Genomic DNA, 24,661 nt, shown 5'->3' with positions numbered 1-24,661 from the left:
TTTTGTATTTTCGTCCTTTCCTTAAATTGATGTGAGAAGTACCAAAATTGTAAAAATGAGGTTCTTCATTGCATTTGTTCAACTCAACTGTTTTCTTGCCTAGTCAAACCATTCTCCCATTTAATTGGGTGTGCAGCTGTGAAATGAATTAATGCAAATGGTGTCTGGACAAATTTTCTTCATACTTAATGTTCAGTTTCAAACTTTGATTACTTCATATAGAAATAAATAACATTAACGCATGGTCACAGATTTTGGTGTGGAGGTGTAATTAACATCTATTTAAATAGTGTTATATAATCTATTTTATAAATTTTGACCTCTTGCAGTTATTTTCTAGATAGGCACAAGAAATATAAAATAAGTGGTGGGGTATCGATTGATCTAGAGGGGAATTTTCCTGTAGTTTGAGATTTTTGTTGGGTGTGAGTGGTGGACTGAAACAATAAGGAACAAGTAATTTTATGTTTTGTACAATTTTATTTTGCTTTAATGTGTGTGGAAGGAACCTGTTGCACTGTTAGTTCCTGATGTTAAAAGAGTACCATGTGGAGTGAAAACACACAGCTGTACTGTTTCTGTTTTAGCCTGCAAAAAAGAGCAATTGAATATGTTAATATACTTGTGTGTTATTTAATCATATCTCCACATCAATAAATTTTACAGAGAAAAGATTGAAGCTTCTTGATGGAAGGTGAATTTAGGAAATTGTCATGTTTACCACCTGGAATTATGTAAATATCAAAGATTTACATGTTATATAGACATGTAAGGAATAAGCAGATATGCTTCACAGAAGAGACAGCTGGGATTTACCCGAACTATCTATACACAAAAGGCCAAAGGGTTTTACCTGTTCCACTCAAGGCATTGGTTGGTTAAAGACAAAACTCGTAAGGTGTCATACAGAGGGTTTGAGCATGGAACAATGTGGCTGCAAAGTGAACTTTGTAGCCACACAACCATAGTGAGGATTAGTGACAGGAGCAGCTGTAGAAAATCTGCATCAATAAGTTTTGTCTAACTCATACCAACATGGATAAACAATAACTATTTACCCAACAAGATTTGTGAAAATGATGTATCATCCATTATAATGAATGGAAAGTTACAACAGATACCAAAAAATAGTGAGATTTAGTCAGATCAGAAAATGTTTAATAGTTTCAGAAACGGATGAGTTTGAAATCCATTACTGACCTGTTCTATTTACGGATAGCATAGAAAAAAAGAAAAATGTGTGATGGTGCACTGCTGTAAACTGGTTAATGGACTCACCGCAAGAACCTTGCAGCATTTCCCATTTTCAACAACCCAAATTCGTATGGTGTCATCTTCACATGCACTTGCCACATAGAGATTATCATGAGAAAATGCTACAACTTGTACCCAGCCATCATGTCCTTGAAGACAGTGTAGTAGCTGACCCTTCAGAGGATCCCACAAGCATACTGTTTTGTCCCAGGAACCACTTGCCTTCACAATGAGAAATGAGAGAATTAAGGACATTGAATTGTCACGGGGGCATTATATTTAGTGTGCTTTTTGTTTTTTCACTGGTAAATATTTGAGATAATGAAGGGAGCTCTAATTAACCATACCAAATTTTCCTAAAATTGAGACCTCTTTAAAAAGGACAAATTGAATAATATTGTCCTGGGTACATTTATGTTATTCCTGAAAAACGAAAAAGATAGTCATAGCTTGATCAAGGCCACCTTAAGGTTAAACAACAAAGAAGTCTCTAGACCTGCTAAAATAACAGTTAAATCTCTCAAATATCTTTACAAAAAAAGATACATTAGATAGTGTAGTCCCAGACACAGTATATCTGAAAAAAAAAGTGGAATGTCTTTGCTTCATCAGAGCCTGACCTTATGTTAAACAACCGGTATATATTTTGTAAGCAAAGTGAATCAGAATCACAGAGAATTTAAACTAAGACTGTGTGTCCATACTACAAGCCTGATAATCTAGACCAGTGGTTCTCAATAATTTTTTTGCCTATGGATGCCTCTGATTCATATTTTAATTAACTGGACCTCCATAGCTATTCAGTGGTTTAAAAAGTCCAATTATATTTTTATAATTAAATATTAGGAATTGTAATTTTTAAAATTCTTAAAATATTTTGTGTATTGTAGAAGTATAACCAATTTATTGCACATAATTTTTAACAACAAAATCTTATATGGATCCCAGTTGAGAACCACTGATCCAGACAAGCATAATTGGTTAATTTACTTAATCTAAAAGTATGTTCGGAGGATATATGATGGAGACAGTTTATCCAATATGAGGAAGAAATCAACTTTCTTAGGAAATATATAACCCATACTAAGCATAGATTTATTAAGGAAAAAATTACAATTTGTCATCAAGGTTATTGTCATTCATTTATTATGCATACCAAGTTATGGCAACGAGCCAGCAAAATTGTGACCACAGACAAAAAGCTTAGTAGCATTTCTTCTGGCTCTTTAGATTTTCTGCCAAGGTCAACTTTGCCTTTCATTCTTTCAAAGTCAATACAATAAAGTAACAGTCAAGTACTGGGGTTGATGTAATAAGCACGCCCCTTCCCTTAAAATTGCTGGCCTTGTGCCAAAATTAGAATTCCTAGATAAGAAGTTTGCTTCACTAACGTAGTTTTTTCTAGAGTTGATCCCACTTAGTTAACCAAAGTGTTGTGTGGTTTAATTGGGAGGACTGAGGAGAACAGACCTAAAGTATTTTCAGATTTAACCATTTAGTATTTCAACCAGCCACACCTGGCTAAAATATTCCACCTGTTTTATGTTCAAATCGGCCAGATCTGGCCTCTCACACCTACCCTACAATGTCATTTTAAAAATAATTATATCATCAAAATCTTGAAGCTAGGAGATAATGCCTGATTAGTTTTAAACAATGTGAATAAAAGGCATTACATTTGACAGAGTAATCTGAATGCTAATGGATTAACTCTAGCCCCTGGGTGCCTTTTTACTGGAGTCCATTCTGTTGGAAGCATTCAAAGATGTTACTAGTATAAGGACAAACCCCAAGTCATGGTTTTATACTTCCTTTTTCCACCATGCTCTGACAGTAAAGAAAAGAAATTACTTCTGTATTTTATTTGTACTATTGTCATCAGAAATGTATAAATTGTTCTTATTTCAATCTACTTTTATACTGTTTGAGTGATTTTACATTGAATATCTTTACCAGGACATCATTTCCAGAGAATGCCACAGTATGAACATTTCCTTTGTGCTTCTGAAGAAGATGATTTGGTTTGGGTTTTAATGGGAATACATCAGCTTTCAGATTCTTCTTTTTCTTCAAATCAGATTTTGACAATTGGTTCATATTAGATGCATTCTCTTTAGAAGATTCTTCATCCAAATTCCAAATTCGAATGCAAAAATCCCAAGATCCAGTTGCCTTTAATGCAGATTTAACAAAGCAAAAAATTATAAGGAATTTAATCATTTACATCTTTTGTAATTCTTAAGAAAACAAGATAAAACAATTATGTGTGTACAAACAAAGGCCTGTAAGTGCAGGCATGGCTGTGTGGTAAGAAGCTTGCTTCCTAACCATATGGTTCCAGACTCAATCCCACTGCGTGGCACCTTGGACAAGTGTCTTCTACTATAGCCTTAAGCCAACCAAAGCCTTGTGAGACCGAAAGTGAAAGAAGCCCATTGTATATATATATATATATAGTCACTTCGAGGATACATAAACCTCTTATAGAGATGGTTTCATCCAAGTCACACTTGTTGTGACTTGGATGTGACAAGTCATATTGTTGAGAAATATATCTTCAATATAAAAATTGGTATATCATAAATATCAAATATCATTAAGTAAGAAAATGGAGAGATTTAATGGGTATAAATGAATTTATTAACATTTTTAATAAGGCCTACAATTGTTTCAATTCACACTCTACAAATTACAAACCTATAGAATAAAATAAGTTTGCATTTTGAATATTTAGAGTAAAATATCTTCAGGGCCAATAGACATTAAGGAAACTACATGTTGATCAATTGAGATTCTCCAACAGACTAAGTAGATGAAAATACGTTTAATTTTTTTGTGTGTATTAATAATTTTATTTAACTATAAAAATATATATATTATATACATAAAATTATTAACACACACACACAAATTAAACGTATTTTCATCTACTTAGTCTGTTGAAGAATATCAATTAATCAACATGTAGTTTCCTTAATGTTATTGGCCCTGAAGATATTTTACTCTAAATATTCAAAATGCAAACTTATTTTGTAATTTGTATTGAGAGTGAATTGAAACAATTGTAGCCCTTATTAAAAATGTTAATAAATTCATTTATATCCATTAAATCTCCACTTCCTTACTTAATAATATTTGATATATATATATTTGTGTCTATGTTTGCCCACCACCACTGCTTGACAACTGGTGTTGGTGTGTTTCATCCCCACAACTTCAGCAAAAGAGACCAGTAGAATAAATACCAGGCTTAAAGAAAAAAATAAATTCCTCAAGGTGGTACCCTAGCATGGCCACAGTCTAACGACTGAAATGAGTAAAGGATATATGTGTATGTGTGTGTATCATCATCATCGTTTAACGTCCGCTTTCCATGCTAGCATGGGTTGGACGATTTGACTGAGGACTGGTGAACCAGATGGCTACACCAGGCTCCAATCTTATTTGGCAGAGTTTCTACGGCTGGATGCCCTTCCTAACACCAACCACTCCGAGAGTGTAGTGGGTGCTTTTACGTGCCACCGGTACAAAGGCCAGTCAAGCGGTCCTGTGTATATATATATATATATAGTTTTATATATAACGTGGACATTTAATGTGCTAGAAATAGATCACATCTTGTGTCTACTAAGACCTAAATTGTTCTCAAAACGAAATTCAGCGGAATACCAAAGTGTAAGCGGGCAAGACATTTAAAATTACCGAAAAAATCATTATTAAAACAGGAACTAGTTTCGAAATTAACAATCTTACCGAATGTCTGTTTCTCTTCAGCCTGATCCGTAATGTAACCATAATTCTCAGAACCCTATACAAAGTTTCCCACAGTCATAGGTGAACGTGTATGTGGTTCTCTTAATTACAGCTTAATGGTAAAATTCAAAAGTCCTTGTTTTGGCACGCTAATTCCGGGAATATGTCTGCAGAAAATATTTACTGCGTCGCATATATCCAGTTTGAGAACTTGGTTATGGTTAATCAGATTAAAACATAGGGTAAAAAATCATATATTAATTAATATCGATTTATTACCAGGAAGCTAGCACATTTAAAGAATCAAAGAGATTCAGAAACAATATCTGTGATCTCAGGGGATTAAAGTATAGTTTTATATATAACGTGGACATTTAATGTGCTAGAAATAGATCACAATATATATATATATATTCGAAACGTCTGGATAGAATAGAGACAGCTGATGAAGGGATATTCCAAGGGGCTTTCCGTTTTCCTATGTGTTCGTTCCGTTGTCTGTAGTTTATTGTTCTAACGTCCTGTACCCTGATATGCATGTATATACACATGTAGATGTAAGTATGTACATATATGTGTGTATACATGTATATATATTCTTTGTATTATATATATATATATAGACATATGTGTGTCTTTGTCACCCACCAATTCTTGACAACTGGTGTTGGTGTCACTTTGAGGACATATAAACCTCTTATGGAGATGGTTTCATCCAAGTCACACTGGTTTAATATATCATATTGTTGAGAAATATACCTTCAGTATAAAAATAGGTATAATATACATATCAAATATCATTAAGTAAGAAAATGGAGAGATTTAATGGATATAAATTAATTTATTAACATTTTTAATGAGGCCTACAATTGTAGGCCTTAGAACTTCAGCAAAAGAGACCAATAGAAGAAGTACTGGGGTCAATTCATTCAATAAAAAATTCTTCAAGGCAGTGCTCCAGTATGGCTGCGGTCTAATGATTCAAAGAAGTATTAAAAAAAATACCAAGTTAATCTTCTACAGAAATGGTTGTAGATTAAAACCAAAGTTAATGAAATCACATGATTAAGAACCAAACTATCATGATATTAGTCAAGCCTCCTTAGTTCTATACAGGCCGAATATACAAATAAGATGCACTCTAACCTCATAAACAATCTGTTATGCACAGAATATGAGAATGATTTCAGTACATGATAATATATATTTACATGCACACAATAGATATTGTCATAATTTCTCACTACATAGAAGTTTCATCCCCATGTATTGATTCAAGTAAAAATACATTGGAGTAGCTTAGTTGATCCTTATTCAAGCCAAAGGAAGAATTCAAGAATAGGAGATAATAAAACAGTAGTCACTTCTGTTCTGTACACAGTGAACTGTACCTTTCATGGAAACTATTAACAGTGATAGATAAATCACTTTGTCTGGACAGTACAGTGACAAAAAGGGGGGATAAAATTTACTAATTTTCCAATCAGTAGATTATCAGTCAGTTAATGATTAGTTGTGACTGATGTAACAATAATAAACTGTGTGTATTTTAAAACAAAGAAGTACTGGGGCTACTTTGGTGTGTGATCTACAATTTAAAGGGTGATTACTTTAGGCTACTTTTTAGTTTAGTTTTAAATTTCTAAAAACCTTTAAGATGCTCTTGCATTTCTAGCAGATGCATGCTCAATTCATGAATAAAATTATTCAAATTTATGTTTCATCTTTATTATCAAATTGCTTTTCAAATTTTTAAAAATTCTTTTGTACATACTTAGCATTGTAAATGTATTTTTCAAAATTCTTACTATTTTAATAATAATAAAACCATGTTTCATTTATGTCTTAGTAAATAATAATAATAAGCCAAGAATAAACAATATTACAATTAAAATAAGCACATAGATGACACAAGTTTGACAGCCATGAGCTTTGCAGCAAGAAGTTGGCAAAATTTCATCGTTTTTTTCTCATCTCTTCATCATTTCTCCACCACAATGACGACATGGTCACCATTGTAAAAATCTTTAACCAAACTCTTAAGGGTTTTAGAAATTGAAAAGTAAGCTAAAGTAGTCTCCCTTTAAAGTGTGGATCACATGCCAAAGTAGCATTGAAGTATTTTTATCTGAATTGTGTTAACAAGCATGTGTGTGTTGGCACTGCGTCGCTTACGTCAAGGGTTCCAGTTGATCCGATCAACGGAACAGCCCGCTCGTGAAATTAACGTGCAAGTGGCTGAGCACTCCACAGACACGTGTACTCTTAACGCAGTTCTCGGGAATATTCAGCGTGACACAGTGTGACAAGGCTGACCCTTTGAATTACAGGCACAACAGAAACAGGAAGTAAGAGTGAGAGAAAGTTGTGGTGAAAGAGTACAGCAGGGTTCGCCACCATCCCCGTGCCGGAGCCTCGTGGAGCTTTAGGTGTTTTCACTCAATAAACACTCACAACGCCCGGTCTTGGAATCGAAACCGCGATCCTATGGGCCATTGCTTCTCCATGTAAACAAGCATACTAATAAGTCAAAGTACAATCATTATTAATAGTATGTGCAAGAGACAGAGAGAGAGACAAATGAATGTGGACACTTACTTGAAATATCAATTAAATCTCTCTCAAATAACTCTGCTTTCTTGAATATGAAGGGATAATATAGACCTAAAAATGCAAGTTTGAGAGGATGAGGTAGTTCTGTTGGTATACTTTTGATCATAGAACTAATCAGTCAGAACTGACCAGGGGCTAAGCATCAAAAATAAAATATATATGCAGAGAGATGCAACTTACTATCCATTTTGTTGTGGCTGAAAATGCAGCTGATTGTACCAGTCCATTGTGTCCAGTTAACAGAATTATTGCTTGGCATAACTGAAAAAGACAAAAGGTTAAAATAAGTGAGCTGATTTATAACACGGGGATGTGAGTTCGTGTCCACAGCTAGCCACCTACACTTTTTTCTGCAAAATAGGGGTAGTTTATCCTGTTCAGGCTACATTATTAGCATTATTCTGCGATTGAGAATTTAAAATCACTTCTTTAATTTTATAATAGTTATGTTTCTATACATTAAAAGATAGTAATGTAGAGAAAAAAATAGAGTTGTGTTCATCCTTTTGTCTTCCAAATTTCATCTATGATTTGAGGACTAGGTTGTTGAATATTTATAACTTGCTTTAATATTAAGAGTATCAAAGAATCAGATCAGAAACACTAAAAAGGTTACTAAGAGTTGTGCCATTATTAAGAAGGAAATGCCATCTGTTGTTCCTCAGTGTTGGATTAGTGCCAATTTGACATGGTTTACTGAGTTTCGTTTTTTAACTACTTTGCTCCATTCCCAAAAACTAACAATTTACTACACAAAAAAGCAATAGTTTATATGGTTAACTCTAAACCTGGGCACCACACCGTTAATCGTTAATTAACAAAGTTAACATTTTCGTTAACGATTTAACTTTTAAGTTAACTTCGGAAATCGTCATCAGGACTAATTAACTTCCGTTACATTTAACTTAACTGAAGTCAAGTTGAGTTAACTACCATTGACTTCAATTCAATTGAAGTTAATGGATTTTTATAGTTTTGGCACTTTTTAAAGGTGTTTTTATGTGGTTTTAGAGCAAAAACTGATTTAAAAAAATTTTTTTTCTTTAATAAAAATTAACGTTAACAGTTTATCGATAACTTCCATTACATTAGGAAATAATTAACTGATTAACGGTTATCAAAGTTAACTTTTTGATTAATGGATTAACAGTTAATGAAGTTAACTTCTCAATTAATGGTGCTCACATTTGATTAACTCCCTTTATCTTACAGCAGTGACTTAACTAGAGTGTGCCTACTTTGCAGCCTTTGAGTCTGCCAGGACCACAAGCAAGCTTATTCAAGCTTTTACAGGAGATCCAAAAGTGCTATCTTCATAAAAGAGTCGCCCAGGGCAGAGAACTGTTTCACTCCTTCCTCTAGCTATGCTACTGCCTTACAACACACGAATTATGCTATTTTACAAATTGTATCGACTATTTATATTTGTTCGTTTTTGTTTTCACTAGCACATGTAAAAAAGAAAATAGCACTTAAAAATTCTTTCATTTTAATTTATTTTAGCCAGCATTAGCGCTATATGTTGCAATTATCAAGAGTTACCTCCCATGAATTTAATTTCCAGGACGATTTATTCTTGAAATTACCTCTTTTCTACTTCGTCTTCTTTTTTTTTTTTTTTAATCTGGTTTGCAAGATTCTTTACGTAAATTCGTATGTTGAAACAAATTTTGTTGTGTATGGGGAGAATCATTGTCTTAATGCCATATTATCTAATACACACACCGGTTCGATTTCCATTCGTTTATTATACATTTTCTTCCAAAAATTTCATTGCTTTTTCAACCTTGTCAATGGATGTTGACTCTGTCCATTATTGGAGCTGCATTCTCTTTTATCTGTTTTTGTGCATGTGTGCTTGTGTATGCACATATGTATGTATTCTGCATATTCATGTGTGTGTGTGTACCTCTGTCTCCTTATGTGTGCATGTTTGAGTGTGTATGGGTTTATGTGATTATATACGTGTGTCTGTTATGTATGCATGTATGTCTCCATATGTGTCTTTGTGAGTATGCATGTGTGTGTGTGTGTATATGGTCATGTGTTTCCATCAGAAGGAAACACATGACCATATACACACACACACACTCTGGTTCAAAGACTAAGAATGGGAGAAACTTGTATTTTTATAACCATGGGTAGGCTCTACAGGTAAAAATGCTTTTTCCCTCGTTGGGAACAAACTCTATTGCAAACATACGATTGGACAGCTAAAACCAACCAATACCTGCAACTAATTTGGTTAACAACTGGGTCATGTGACTTGATGATAAGAAAAGCTAGGTGCAATCCCATGGTCATTCATGACCAAAGGTGGAACACCCCCTCACATGCACATATGCACACACATACACACACCCACACACACCACATGCATATACCCACACAACAAAACAAACCTTTGTATGTAACGTGAATTTTTAGGCTTACCTCTAAATTCCAAACAATTGCTAATCTGTCCCATGAACCAGAACATAGCAGATTTGAATCTGGAGAATATATCACCACTTCAACACTTTTGGTATGGCCTGCAGTTGAAATTTTAAAATATTTTACTTGTCATATTTTGAAATTTAAAAATATAAATTGTATGAAATGTATAAAGTATTATATCTTTCGTTTATTTGTTTCATTCACTGGACTCTGGTCATGCTGGAGCACTACTCTGAAGGGTTGAGTCAAACAAATCAACCCCAGTTCTTATTCTATTGGCTTCTTTAGCCAAACTGCTAGATTACAGGAATGTAAACAAACCAACAGCTGATGGTGGTGGTGGCAGCGATGACAATGATGATGATCCTTTTGCTTTTAATCTATTTAGAAAATCAATCATTTTCAGCTTTTTTGTGTTTTAAACAATGGAAATTATAGCTGTGTAGAAAAAACAATTTGAAAATTCAATTTTTTTTCAATCATTTCTCTTCTTCATGTAAACCCTAAACTAAATTTTTCTTTGGCAGTGTTGCCATCTTCTTTGTTTAAGACATGTAATCGAAAAAAAAAAGTTAAGAGTTACAAAAAATAGAGAAGTCATGTTTAGTTGTGTATTCCAATTTGGAGAATGCATGAATAACAACAAAAATCAAACAATATATTCTTCCATAGCAATTAAAGTCATTATCAAGCATTTCATGAAAATAATCACTAAATCATTAAAAACCACACAAAGACAATAGGAACATGAGAAACCTAGAATATACACCTTCAACCAGAACTATGATTTTAACTCCTTCCTTCAAAAACTCTATTAAGGACATTCAAAAGTTCAAAAGCCTAAAATTCTAAACATACACTTAAAACCTAGAAGAATTACTTCACTCACCAACATTTACAACTAATCAGTGCATATGAAATCTAAGAGTTGTTTTAGAAAACAGGTGTAGAAATAGAAACTGTAATAGAAGGATGTATTGATGGTGTTAAACTGACCTGGTGAGATACTGATTTAGGTGTCATATTTTACTCAAAATGAGCCTACTTCAGTTGATCTATGACTGACAGATTTCATTTTTTTTTTTTTATGTACATCAAGAATGAATTACTTAGGAGTCTGATGAAATACTTCAAAGAAGATGGACTCAATTCAGACAACACTTCAATCCATCTTCTCCATTTATTACTAATTGGACAGTTGTGAGGGTACCTTCTCCATAGTGTCCTATCAGAAGCAACCATCGTTATACTTTCTGGCTGGATTCCCAAGTATGATTGAGACAATGGATATTATCCATTCATTTCCTCCTTGGTCTCTGCCAGTTGGTTTGGCTTGAAGGATCCATCTTGCAATTCTCTCCTGTAACATGCTGATCGATTTTATATAGTAATCCTATATTCATTGAGCTGTTACCTCTTAATGCAGAGAATTGAATCTTTTCAGACAAAAACATGTAAATTACTAGTGGATGCCAGCCAGTTCATGGGTGGCGATTGTCCATGATAGTAGATGGTAGACTAGAAATGTAGGCTTGCAGATGATGTGAATAATTTTGCTGGAGTTGGAAAATACTGAAATGAAGCACACACAACTAGATAATATGAAAGTATTATTGTAAAGTAGCTTGATTCATGTACATCAAATCCTCTCTTTAATTGAGCATATACTCAATAGAACAAAAAAGAGATTCTAAAGCCATTACCTGTTATCAGAATATACCTTCAGAGCTGACTTCAGCTGTTGAGGAAGACGTTTGATCATGCTATTTGCTGGAGAATGGTTAGCACTAGTGTGGATTCATTTACAACTCAGCAGATGAGTCGACTTAGTTAAAATGTTGGATTCAAGCTGATATCCTCTGTTAGTTATCTTGACAGAAGTAGTGCTATACTGAGAATAGTTAGCTGCCTAGTGTAATATCAGAAATCAGTTTCTTGATACTGGATACCAGAGCAAATGGTAAGATGCTCGCCCCCATTCCAGTGTCAACAAGAATGAAGTACTGATGGTTTAGACACTGATATAAGAAAGGCAACTGCTTGAGTCAAGTATTTCAGTTACCTTAATTCCTGGCAACATCCTTTCCCATATGAGTTGTAAGTTTTGGGTGAAGGCAGACTGTTGGATGCAGTGACAGTCATTGTCAGCAAACGTATGGTACCGGCATTTCCATTTGGAAGATCCTGATGAATCAAAATTATGGGAATGCAGACATGGAAAATTACATGAATGGCTACTGATTCTAGTATACAATTTATCAATCCTTTCAGTTTCTAATTGTGATGATAGTAAGCAAATTACCCATTGATTTACACATGTATTTGTTCAAAATTTCCAAAATACTTTCTTACCTAAAAGTTTGTTATAAAAATTTGCATCACTTATTCTCCATAATTGAATGGCTTTATCATACGATCCACTGGCTATAAATTTATTGTCTGGTGACACCGCCACACATCGAATTGCACCTAAAGAAATATAATTACAACAGTTACAATATTTGCTTACTTTACGGAAGTAATATTCGCCTTTAAATTAAACAAACTTCCAGCTATAAATGTATGATATTGTTTGTTTATTCATTCATTTCTTTCTTATCATTCTATCAATATTTGGTTTGAAAGGCAACATCTGGGGTACTGATTTACAAAATTCTGATTTAAGTAAGGGAACGTCGCCCAACCATTTAACATTGTTAAAGTTGTCGTAACTCCAGCACACCACACCTGTTTTGTAAGAAGACATTTAATGACACATGACATACACAAAATTTATGAGGTAAAAAATAAAACCTGCATAAATTCCTGCTTCAATCCTCTAGAATTATTTCACTCCATAAACTAGAGTAAGTTAGGAGTGACAGAATTGAAATATATTACTATAGATAAGCACTGTTTGAAAAAAACGAGAAATTAGTGAATGAATTTGGCAATATGATTTGTGTTGTTTAAGCTCCTAAGGAGCTTTTACTCCTCGCAATTTAGGCATCATAAAGTAGAATACTTCTGGTGGACTGAAGCAGCTTTTACCCCATAAATTCTTGTGTATCTAAACTTTACAAAGGACTCATATTTAACTCTAGTTTTTATTAGATTATGATGTCTCTCTTCACATACCATCATGGCTACAAATGTCAGCAATCAAGGACCTCTCATGCTAAAATCTGAAGATTCATGATTTTAGTTGGGGGAAAGACACAATGGTGATTTCCTATTACCTTCTGCTGGTTTATTTGCTGTTCTCCTAAGCTTACTCTTGAAGCTTAGGGTCTTATTTAACTCTTAGGCAGTGGGACTGATTTGTGTGACACCAGAGCATATTCACCAACCAGTGGACGTGTGTGACACATGTGAAGGGGCTAACTCTTCTCCAAGTCCTCTATATTTTAACCACAGGAACATCTTCCACTATTGGCCCATAACCAGGGCTCTTGGCAGGTACTGCCACTCTGAACCAGAGCACCTTGGAGTTGTGGTTACTATGGGGTAACTCCATACTCCCCACGACATCTAAACTCCCAAGCGGGAGTTGGATGTAATTCAATCTTAATATCTTACTCAGGACATACTATACATGATACTTTAGTGTGCTGTTCAAATACACAACAGTAAACCTGCAATGAAACTGAATTCAACATTCCTGAACTAGTAGGCGCAGGAGTAGCTGTGTGGTAAGTAACTTGCTTACCAACCACATGGTTCTGGGTTCAGTCCCACTGCATGGAACCTTGGGCAAGTGTCTTCTACTATAGCCTTGAGCCGACCAAAGCCTTGTGAGTGGATTTGGTAGATGGAAACTGAAAGAAGCCCGTCGTATATATGTATATATATATGTGTGTGTTTGTGTGTCTGTGTTTGTCCCCCCAACATCGCTTGACAACCAATGCGGTTCGGCAAAAAGAGACCGATAGAATAAGTACTAGGCTTACAAAGAATAAGTCCTGAGGTCGATTTGCTCGACTAAAGGCGGTGCTCCAGCATGGCCGCAGTCAAATGACTGAAACAAGTAAAAGAGTAAAAGAGTAGTCAAACACCAGGTCCAATTTTTTACCTCAGTTGCTCTTGAGTCTCTTTTTGAAATGGCAGTATTCATTCTTCCTCATGACACAAGGATTTATCTACTTTACAGATTTTATTACTATTGTTTAGGCAGTGAGCTAGCAGAATCGTGGGAGCATTGACATTATACTTAATCGCATTTCTTCTGACTCTGAGTTCAAATTCCATCAAGATCAACTTTGTGTTTCATTTCTTTCAGGGTCCAAAACAAGCACTAGTTAAGCACTGGGATCAATGTAATCAATTCTTCTCTCCCTTCAAAATTGCTGGCCTTGTGCCAAAATTTGAAATCAGGTGTAGTAGTAGTGGTAGTGGTGGTGGTAGTAGTAGTAGTAGTAGTAGTAGTAGTAGTATGGTGATGCTAACCATTACTTGTTTATTTGGAGTTGAAATTTTTTGCTTGTTAGTAGCTTATCCACTCAACAGCTGGTATTTATAGAGTGTTAAACCAGGCCGCTAGTATTTATAGAGTGTTAAACACTTTCGGTATGCAAATTAGGGACTCCTTCATAGAGTAAATGCTGTATTTGTTGAGTATATAAACAGTTTGGTTGCTTGTTTCAGAATGATGTAGATGCTTCTGATGAGAACCCAATAAGGTTCAAAAATAGATTAAGGTTGTTCATGGTAGAAATAGCTAAAATTTGCCCGGTTTATAATTATACCATATGTTACATATAGTGTATATAAAGATAAAACTTGTGCGTTAATTAGAAAGAATATGCATCTGGCAACAACAGCTAAATCAACTCCTTTTTCATCACTAATGTACCTTTATGAACACAAAATCAACATATAGAATTATTACCTTGGTGTCCTTCTACCTCGTAGAGTAATTCACAGGTTGTTGTGTTGAATATTCTGACAATTTTATCATCAGATCCAGTTACTATGAGTTTAAAGTCTGGGGAGAAAGCAACGCAATTCACCTGAATTGCAGAAAATATCATGATGTTATAATATACATACATAAATACATACATATATACATACACACGTAGCTAGGACACTCTATAATGAAATCTGTCAGAAGGATAATCCTGAGTACAAAGAAATAAGAGCCCACTGTATGGTAGAAGCCATAGCCACTCATAATAAAAAGGAATACTGGTGGAATGTACTAGTGAAGAGCTCAATAAAATGTAAGCACAACAGACCTGATATAATGATTTGGGATAGAGAAACTGTGCACAGATGTGGGAATTAGCTGCCCAGCAGATGTTAACATAAAACTGATGAAGAGTGGAAAAGAGAACACCTATGCTGAACTATGGAGAAATCTGCAGTTACTCTATCCTGATTACAAGTTCAGGTTTATACCTGTAATTATTGGTGCCCTGGGATATGTAACACACTGCCTAAATACAAATCTTGAGAAATTAGGCTTCTCAAAACCAGAAAGAAGAAAGCTAATTCAAGGACTACAGATCCAATCCATCATTGGAACGGTAAAAATTTGTAAAACTTTCCAGAAGTTTATAATTTAAACATATATCAACATGTCTAGATATGTAACTATATGCATGAGAATACATACATAAAACATACAAATCTGTACATACATACATATATACAAACAAAATACCCTGTTGTTGATGTTGAAATTCCAATGAAGGAACCTTGAATCTAGGTTAGAAACCAGTTCTTTCTCTATTGGCAAGAAATCTTGAAATAAACTGAATAATGACACACACACATCACACACACACACACACACCAAGTAATCCAGCAACACTCATACACACACACACACACACACACACACACACACACACCAAGTAATCCAGCAACACTCATAAAATAAGCTCCTTAAGCAATCATTCCACAAAACATATAGAATATATAGTACAATACAAGAGAAAACGATAAGGAGTGTATAAAGTTATAAAATTCCATTCCATTTGTTAGACAATCATCTTATTATTTTAAATTAATTTAAGGCAGCAAGCTGGCAGAATCGTTAGCATGCCAGGCAAAATGCTTAGCAGTATTTTGCCTGTTGTTACATTTTGAGTTCAAATTCCGCTGAGGTTGACTTTGCCTTTCATCCTTTTGGGCTCGATTAAATAAGTACCAGTTGAGTATTGGGGGTGATGTAATTAACTTAATCCCTTCCCCCAAATTTCAGGCCTATGCCTACAGTAGAAAGGATTATTTTATTATTACTGTCTTCCATAACTTTTAATGTCCTATTTAAATATTGACTTTGTGTTCTTGAAATATTATGTTGAGACTTTAGTAAGATTTTTCTTTCACCTGAAGCTGTAGCTTAATTTCTGCATTGTTTTAAGGGATTTTTTTGCATTAGTGCAGATATGTAGATAATTTATTTATTACCTTCGCCAAGGAAGGAGGTTATGTTTTCATCGGCATTGGTTTGTTCGTCTGTGTGCAAAATAACTCAAAAAGTTGTGAAAGGTATTTGATGAAACTTGCAAGAAAAGTTGGTAATGACACAAGAAACAGATGTTGAAATTTTGGTAGTGATCCAGGAATTTTTATGGATTCTTGAAGGATTTTTCATTTGTTATATTTACTTTACATGAAGTATTACAATGTTACGTTCTTTGATTATCTCCCTTGAATTCACGTTCATCCTTTCCACGTAACCTATGGTGGCGTTGCTGTTTCAAAAGTTTATTTTCTTTTCTCTATTAGTAATTTTACTCATGTATCTATCTTAAAATGAGCTGCTTGTCGGAGGTCTGCGGAGGATGGCATGACAAGCCTTGACTACTGGGATCGACTCAAAAAGCTCAGGCTTTGCTCCCTCCACCGCCGCTGTGAGCTCTATATTATCTGTATGATGTGGAAAATATTCCATCAACATTGCCCATCTTTAAAATTCGTCCAAGGCTTGGACCCCATGCCATCCGTTCACTACAGAAATGTTTGTGTCATATCACAACACTATGACAGAACTATTTCACCTCAATTGACCCTGCTCGCTTCAACATCGTGCCAGACACACATAAAGGAGGAAAGTGACTTCACAGCATTCAAATGATCCATAGATGATTACCCCCAACAAATATCAGATAAGCCACCCACACCTAGATATGTCTCTGAAAACAATAACCCTCTGCTTGAACGGGCTATGGTTCCCCAGAGCTGACTGTGTATCTCTTCCAGGTGGTGCTATTAAATTAGACATAGCCTGAGTCAACTTTGACTGAAACTTATCTAAGTAATCTAATCTATGCTGTAACCTTTTAATCAAAGCATGACAACGTGGGTAGAGGCTGATATCTTAACATTTCTGATGGTCTTAAGTATAAAAAAAATTATCAAAAATTTATATAGAACTACATTCAGAGTATGTCTATAAGCTATTGTGTTTAGACCTGGTTTTAATAAAGCAATCCGAAATTAGAAAAATCAAAAATCTGCAACAATCTCAGTCCCATGACTATCAGGTAATGGATTTTCAACTGTGTAAAGAAACTGATTGTGGTGATCGTAGTTTTGACAATGATTGTGGTGAAAGCACAGATAGTGTTGATGATGATGATGGTCAAGATAAGTATGAGAAGAGGATAAAATAGTATCTCTGTTATGTTTTTGCCGGCATTGGTTTGGGAAATTGGGCGATATTCAGCATGCGTGTATATGGGTGGAAATGAGCTGCTTTGGCGGAGGTCTGTGCTCTCTGAGTGCTTTTCTAGTTATTAAATATTATAAAATAGACTATCTTTACAAGCTTTAAGATATGAAACAACTTGTTGTGATATTTGAATTTTCTTATAGTTAAATAAATTTCACTATACTGTTTCTTTCGTCATTTATAAGTTTATATATATATACACACACACACACACACACATGCACAAACACACATACATGCACACGTGCACACACACACACACACACATGCACGCACTTAAATATATGTATATATACATAATATATCTTGGGCAAGTATCTTCTAGCTCTGAATCAACCAAAGTCTTGTCAGTGGATTTGGTAGATAGAAACTGAAAGAAGCCTGTTGAGTGTGTGTGTGTGTGTATGTTTGTGTCTGTCCATTACCACTTGACAACTGGTGTTGGTTTGTTTATGCCCCCATAACTTAGCATTTCGAGTCAATAAAAGAGACTGATAGAATAAATACCAAACTTTTAAAAATACAAGTACAGGGGTCGATTTTTTCAAGTAAAACCCTAGAAAGCAGTGCCCCAGCATGGCCACAATCCAATAACAAACATGTAAAAGATAAAAGATAGGCTTAAAATTAACAGCAAAAATATTAGAGTAGTGAAAACAAAATGCTTACCTCATCAGTGTGTCCATAAAAAGTCTTTACTTTAAATTTACAATAGTCTTTGGGTCCAATAATCATTGTTCAATTAATGGCAAAAATTCTTTAAGAGATTCTTGTGTCATACAACACTGCACAGCTTTCTATCAGTTGTTCTTTTCTCAAAAGAACTGGACATGTCTAGAAAAGTTAACTGAAGCCTTAAAAGAAATCACAAAAGTATACATTTTCCAATATAATTTTGTCCCACTTAATGGAAATAGTGAAATTATCAAATGATTGATATTTTTTTTTTTTTTAATCAATTAATTTTGCAGTCATTTAAAAATGAAATAAATAGTTTCTATTTTAGAAACTGGGCAAAAATTGTTAAAAGCATTCCAAATGAAAATTTCATTGATCCTTTTCCCAGAAATGATATATCTTGGACTTCCTTATCCAATGTATGTTTCCATTGTTTAAGACAGCCAGTGTTTTTGAAGGAGACTTGGTTGCCACTTTTAGCAGGTCAACTGATCATGCAAAGATTCTTCCCTTGGCTTGGTCATTCTTATGTAATTCTAGTTTGTAACAGTGTTTGTTAATGACAGAATTGCAATTGTTGTCAAGCAATGAAAGTATTATTAGAAATTTTCTCTTCTAATTAGTGTTTCCTTATCAGCAAATCACAACGGAGATGTAATTGCAATATTCATTTTCTTTTCTTTTAAAAGGCATTTGGTAAATAACTATTTTAAAAGTTGGAATAGTACTAAGTTTAGTAATGAAAGTTACAATTAGCAAGAGTATTGAATGTTGCAATTAATAATTACAAAGTTGCAGAAATTTGTAATTTAATAGCTGACAGCATATATAAAAACAGCAGGAGTAACAGTGGAAACATAAACTGCAAATAAAGTGGTCAGATCTACAGTGAACAGTGTGAAATGGAATGGCAACATGTTTTAACATGGACAAGTTAATCTTAATATTCTATGTTTCTAATATAACCCCACCCACCAATGTTTTACAATACCTATTTCTAGTAAGTTTTTACTGTTTTTTGCTTCTTTTTTTTTAATTTAGAAGCTACTTTTGTTTGGATCTTTCTATTTTAATCAGGAGTTTTTTTGTATGTTTCTACTTCAAAGTGTGATCTATGTCTACCTGTAGGCCTAAATTATTTTATTTATTTTTATTCTTATTTAACTTTTGAAGAAAGACAAAGCTGACACAAAATGTGTTCATAAATCTTTGGATGATGAAACTAAATGCTGTCTAGTGCTCTGCTGTTTTTGTTTACTGAAAAAAAAAAAAGCTTTCTTAAAATATTAATATTGGGATGTAATGCATTTGCATCATGGCAGTGATATATTGCTCATATAATATACACATATGAAAGTGCATGACCTTGTGGTTTGGGTGTTCAGCACATAATCATAATACATATCAAGGGTTCAATTCCTAGAACTGGCAACAAGCCAATTTATTTTACGTGCTCTAATCTTGGATATGTCTGTCATGAGACGTGGCACTCATAAGACCAGAGCTTGACCAGGTTTCCCTGATGCATAAGTGACTGAGATGACAACCTTAACCTCTGATTGGGATGCCAGCCTGTTGTAGGGTTTACTTCTCGACTATTGGTGGATCTCATTTATAGCTGAGTAGACTGGGGCAATTGGAAATAAAAACCAAAATAAAATTAAAATTAAAATAAACAAATGTAATATAAAACAAAATAGTATAAAATGATATAATATATAATATAATATATAATATAATATAAGGTAATATAAAGCAGTGTATTGTGCAATATAGAACTGTGGATCCCAACAAGGGTCGAAATCAATTAAAGCTGTCCATTTCTTTTCAGTCTACAGAGAAATTAGTAAATATGCTTGGTTAATTTTATAAAAGAAGTGATATATTTAATTCCCAAACTTAACAACCTCAAGTGCTACATAGAATTCAGTTTAATGATAAGGTCTTCTCACTCTATTTATTTTAACTAATAATAACCATGAATGATTTTCATATAACTAGCTAAAATATTTTATGCAATAAAGACTTAACTATCACAATAACTATGTCATATATGCTATTTTATTCAAACAGTTGTAGTTCATATCATCATCCTCATCATCATCATCATCATCATTACCATCATCATTTAGCATCCATTTTCCAGGCTGGCATGGGTTAAATGTTCGACTGGGATTGGTAAGCCAGAGGGCTGTACCAGGCTCCAGTCTAATTTGGCTTGGTTTCTATGGTTGGATGCCCTTCCTAACACCAACCACTCCAAGAGTGTTGTGAGTGCTTTTACGTGCCACTGGCACGAGGGCCAGTCAGGCGGTACGGGCAACGGCCACGCTCAGATGGTGTTTTTACGTGCCACCTGCACAAGAACCAGTCCAGCAGTACTGGTAACGACCTTGCTCGAATGTTGTTTTTCACGTGCTACCAGCACAAGTGCCAGTAAAACGATGCTGGTAACAATCATGCTCGGATGGTGCTTTTTACATGCCACTGGCACAGGAGCCAGTCAGCAGCCCTGGCAACAATCATGCCCAGATGGTGCTCTTAGCGCTCCACTAGCATGGAAGCCAGTCATGCAGTGCTGTCATCGAATTTGATTTTGATTTCACTTGCTTCAAGAGGTCTTCACAAGCAGAGTTTAGTGTCCAATGAAGGAACATATGTAACTGCAAATGTTCCAAGTAATAAAAAAGTACAGAAACAAATATAAACTTACATTAGTGTAGTGGTTCTCACCTTCACATGCAGCCTATTAATATTGTCTATTACCACTGGCACTGACATTCCATCAGTTACAACAACATGAGTTCCAGCTGATCTAATCAATGAAACATGAAGATGGCTGAGCACTCCACAGACACACGTACCTATACATTCTCAGGAAAATTCAGTGTGATACACTGAATGTAACAAGGCTGGCCCTTTGAAGTACAGATACAACTCATTTTTGCTGGCTGAGTGAACAGGAGCAACATGAAATAAGGTGTCTTGCTCAAAGACACCATGTGCCACCAGGTACCGAACTCATCACCTTATGATCATGAGTTGAATACCATAATCACTTAGCCTTCACTGTGTACTACCAACAATGAGTTAATGGCCAGACCCACTAAAACCTTTTGTTATATATAAGCTTTTGTATATCAAAATAAGATGTTGATGTCGTTACTTTGTGCTGTTGAAGAATTGCTATTTGGAACTTGTCAGGGCTTGAAAACTAGACTATTTGTTAAGACTGGTTGATGAATTTGTAGGTGAGTTCACAAGTAACACATAAATTGACAGTTTTATTGAATGGCACTTCCATTTATTCAAAGATTTTGTATTTGGAAATTTGAAGAAATGTTTTTCATCTGTGATGTTTCTTTTCAAAGGATATTTGTGTAGACAGGTGTGCTCATGTATAGATTAGCAGGTTAGGTACCCACTAATTTAAAAGCATTTTTGTTCTAGTCACTACACCAGTACTATACTGGTTATAAAGAAATCAATTTTAAAACAAATACGATGATGATGAGAATTATGATGATGATGCACACAAAGTGAAACCTGTAGTTTTTACCTATTATGGACAGTTCACAGACAAACTGATTTATTTAAAAGAAACCATGATCATTTTATTACTGTGTGGGTCATTGTACTAATTCACTTTTGTCATCATTATTGTTGTTTTGTTATTGTTGTTGTTATCATCATCATCATTATTATTATTATTATTATTATTATTATCATTCTGTCAAGGTCAACTTTGCCTTTCATCCTTTTGGGGTCGATAAATTAAGTACCAGTGAAACACTGGGGTCAACTTAATTGACTAGCCAGCTCCCTCACAATTTCAAGTCTTGTGTCTATAGTAGAAAGGATTATCATTATTATTATTTTTACATCTGCTTTTCTATGCTGGTATGGGTTAGAAAGATTTTTTGAGGCAGTGTTTTATGGCATGATACCTTTCCTGAGAGCAATCCATTTAGTCTCTTCTAATGATATGCAAGATTAAAAAAACCCAGATGCATAGTGATAAAGACTATTGATATTAACATATCTAATGCAGCATACATTAGAAAGCTAAATGAAATTAATTATGTGGAACATTATCATGATATTATTTTTCATTTCTCATATAGCAAGGAAATGAATTCTCCACACCTCAACTAATCATAAAGAAATGTCACTGCAGTGTGGAAATTTCCTTCCCAGTAATATTAATAATAATTTCTAGCTTAGGCATAAGTCTAGAAACATGGCAGAGGTAAAGGTCAGTCAACTATATTGACCCCAATAGTAGACTAATATTTCATTTTATTGATTCCATTGAACTCAGAACATAAAGAAGTGTAACTAAATTATATAAAACATTTTGTCTGATGATACTTTGATAATTCTGCTGATCCGCTATTCTGCTCAGCTCCACATTCATACATTTTTCTATACAACAGAATCAAAGTTGGAGAAGAGAAAAAGATGGGAGTTTTTGGAAAGGAATGACAACAGTAGGTCCTTAGAATCACCCCAGTTCTAAAAGAAAGATGTTGTGGCCAGAAACAATATCCAAGAATCAAAATGGTTTGTTCTCACCTCTATAGTAAAGTATGTGCAGAGAGTAAGTGTGGAGAAGATATATGAGGACGAGTTAACATGGATTTGCAAGGAGATACAACATGATAACAAAGCTACAATCTGGTCTTTGACTGATTAAGATGAGTGTGTGTTCCTTAGTTCCAAGCAAATGCATGTGGTTTTTCTGCAGCACTTCATTCAACTGTTCAAGGTAGGTGATAGGTCAAAGATGGCCCACCATAGCTCTTGGCAGAATGCATAGGTTATTGTGAAAAGCTGATAACAGCCACTGAAATGCAGATGATGAACAGTTATGCAAGGTACAAATCATCTGGTTTTGATGGACAACCTTTTGAGTTTTATGAATTCATACTCAACTTCTTTGGTGACCTCAAATGACTACTACAACTGGCAGTTGAATGAAAAAATTTTAGCTTTGTGGTCCAGGAAGTGGAAATGCTACTGAGAAAAGATGCTGACAAAGGAGATATAGTAGGCAACTGTCAGGTTAGAGACTACTATGAATTATTTTCAAAAGTCTTTAGCCTGGCAATGCTGACTAGTCTGAGATAAACTCTACAGTTACAGACAGATGGATCTGTCTGAAACGTGTGCAGAGAAACAAAAGCCTCCAGCATGCACTTGTTTAGAGCCCTGGCATTGCTGACTCATGGAGTTATATCAAACAGCTACTGTTGTATATGAGACAGATCTGGCCATCAGCCCAGTCTGTTGTGATAATTGCTCTGCCAGCATCCTGGCAGTTTTCCTCTGTTTGGTAGCTGTAGTGAAAAAGTTGTGTGGAGGACAAAGTTGAAAACATGAGAGACTTTCCTCTTTGGTAAGACCTTCATTGACTTTTTCAGGTTTCACTCTGAAAGGAAAGTGAGAGTAGAGAGTGGGGTGCTGTCCCAGAGTGGATCTGTTGAAAAGTAGTTGAGAGCGGTGAACAACAAATACAGAGGGCATTTACCTTTGGTGTTCAAGGATAGTCAGGATGGCGAAATTCTTCAATTGGCCCTGGAAGTCCTCCAGCATCAGAAGAATTGCATTATCATCATCATATTTTTGTTAATGTTTTATACCATGTTTAGTTATATTTTATGATTTTAGTTTTGTATTACTGAATTCTAAGTGAACCCCAACATTTTATGTCTGTCTTTGTATTGTACCTCTAGTGGCAAATAAAAAAAATCATCATCATTGTCATTGCAATCACCATCACCATTGATAAAATCCTTTCCTGATACCTTGAGCAAACAATAAAATACATAAACAAACAAAGAATTATGTAAATGGTCCGTCTATTCAAGTAAAATACACAATTAAACATACTTGAAATGTTATCTGATAAGAAAAATAATAATATTAGTGTTCCTCTTATATGAGTACAGGTGTTTGCTTTCTATACTATAAATATTTATTCTTTCCTTTTAACATTATCTCGTTTTTGTTTGAAGTTTATGAGTTTTGGTAAGCCTTGGGGATAAGAGAAATTTGATATTTCAGAATCAACTTTCGCTGAAGGAAAATATAATTTCAGTTGCTGAGATATTCCTGTTTCGGTTTGACCTTTTGTCCGGTCTGAAACGTGAGATTCCCTCTCATTCCACAACATACAAACTCATTCAATTCACAGATTTCAATATGAAATGTTATCTGGGACTATTATTATTCAAAGGAAATTATTATCATTATTATTTTCGT

The 24,661-nt window shown here is 34.5% G+C and overlaps 1 protein-coding gene across 1 annotated transcript; it reads right to left on the bottom strand.

Annotated features, from left to right (window-relative positions):
• Positions 1-460: 460 nt before the first annotated feature.
• Positions 461-19,569, bottom strand: LOC106884411 (uncharacterized). The gene is made up of 8 exons (XM_014935772.3): positions 18,389-19,569; positions 14,924-15,044; positions 12,409-12,525; positions 10,054-10,151; positions 7,801-7,881; positions 3,208-3,426; positions 1,279-1,476; positions 461-588 (listed from the first exon to the last, which is right to left on the bottom strand). The coding sequence occupies exons 1-8, from the start codon at positions 18,452-18,454 to the stop codon at positions 490-492; spliced, it is 999 nt and encodes a 332-aa protein (XP_014791258.2). The 5' UTR covers positions 18,455-19,569; the 3' UTR covers positions 461-489.
• Positions 19,570-24,661: the final 5,092 nt, after the last annotated feature.

Source organism: Octopus bimaculoides, chromosome 1 (genome assembly GCF_046866305.1).
Source record: "Octopus bimaculoides isolate indiv1 chromosome 1, ASM4686630v1, whole genome shotgun sequence".
NCBI lineage: Eukaryota > Metazoa > Mollusca > Cephalopoda > Octopoda > Octopodidae > Octopus > Octopus bimaculoides.
This window is presented reverse-complemented; position numbering and strand designations above follow the sequence as displayed.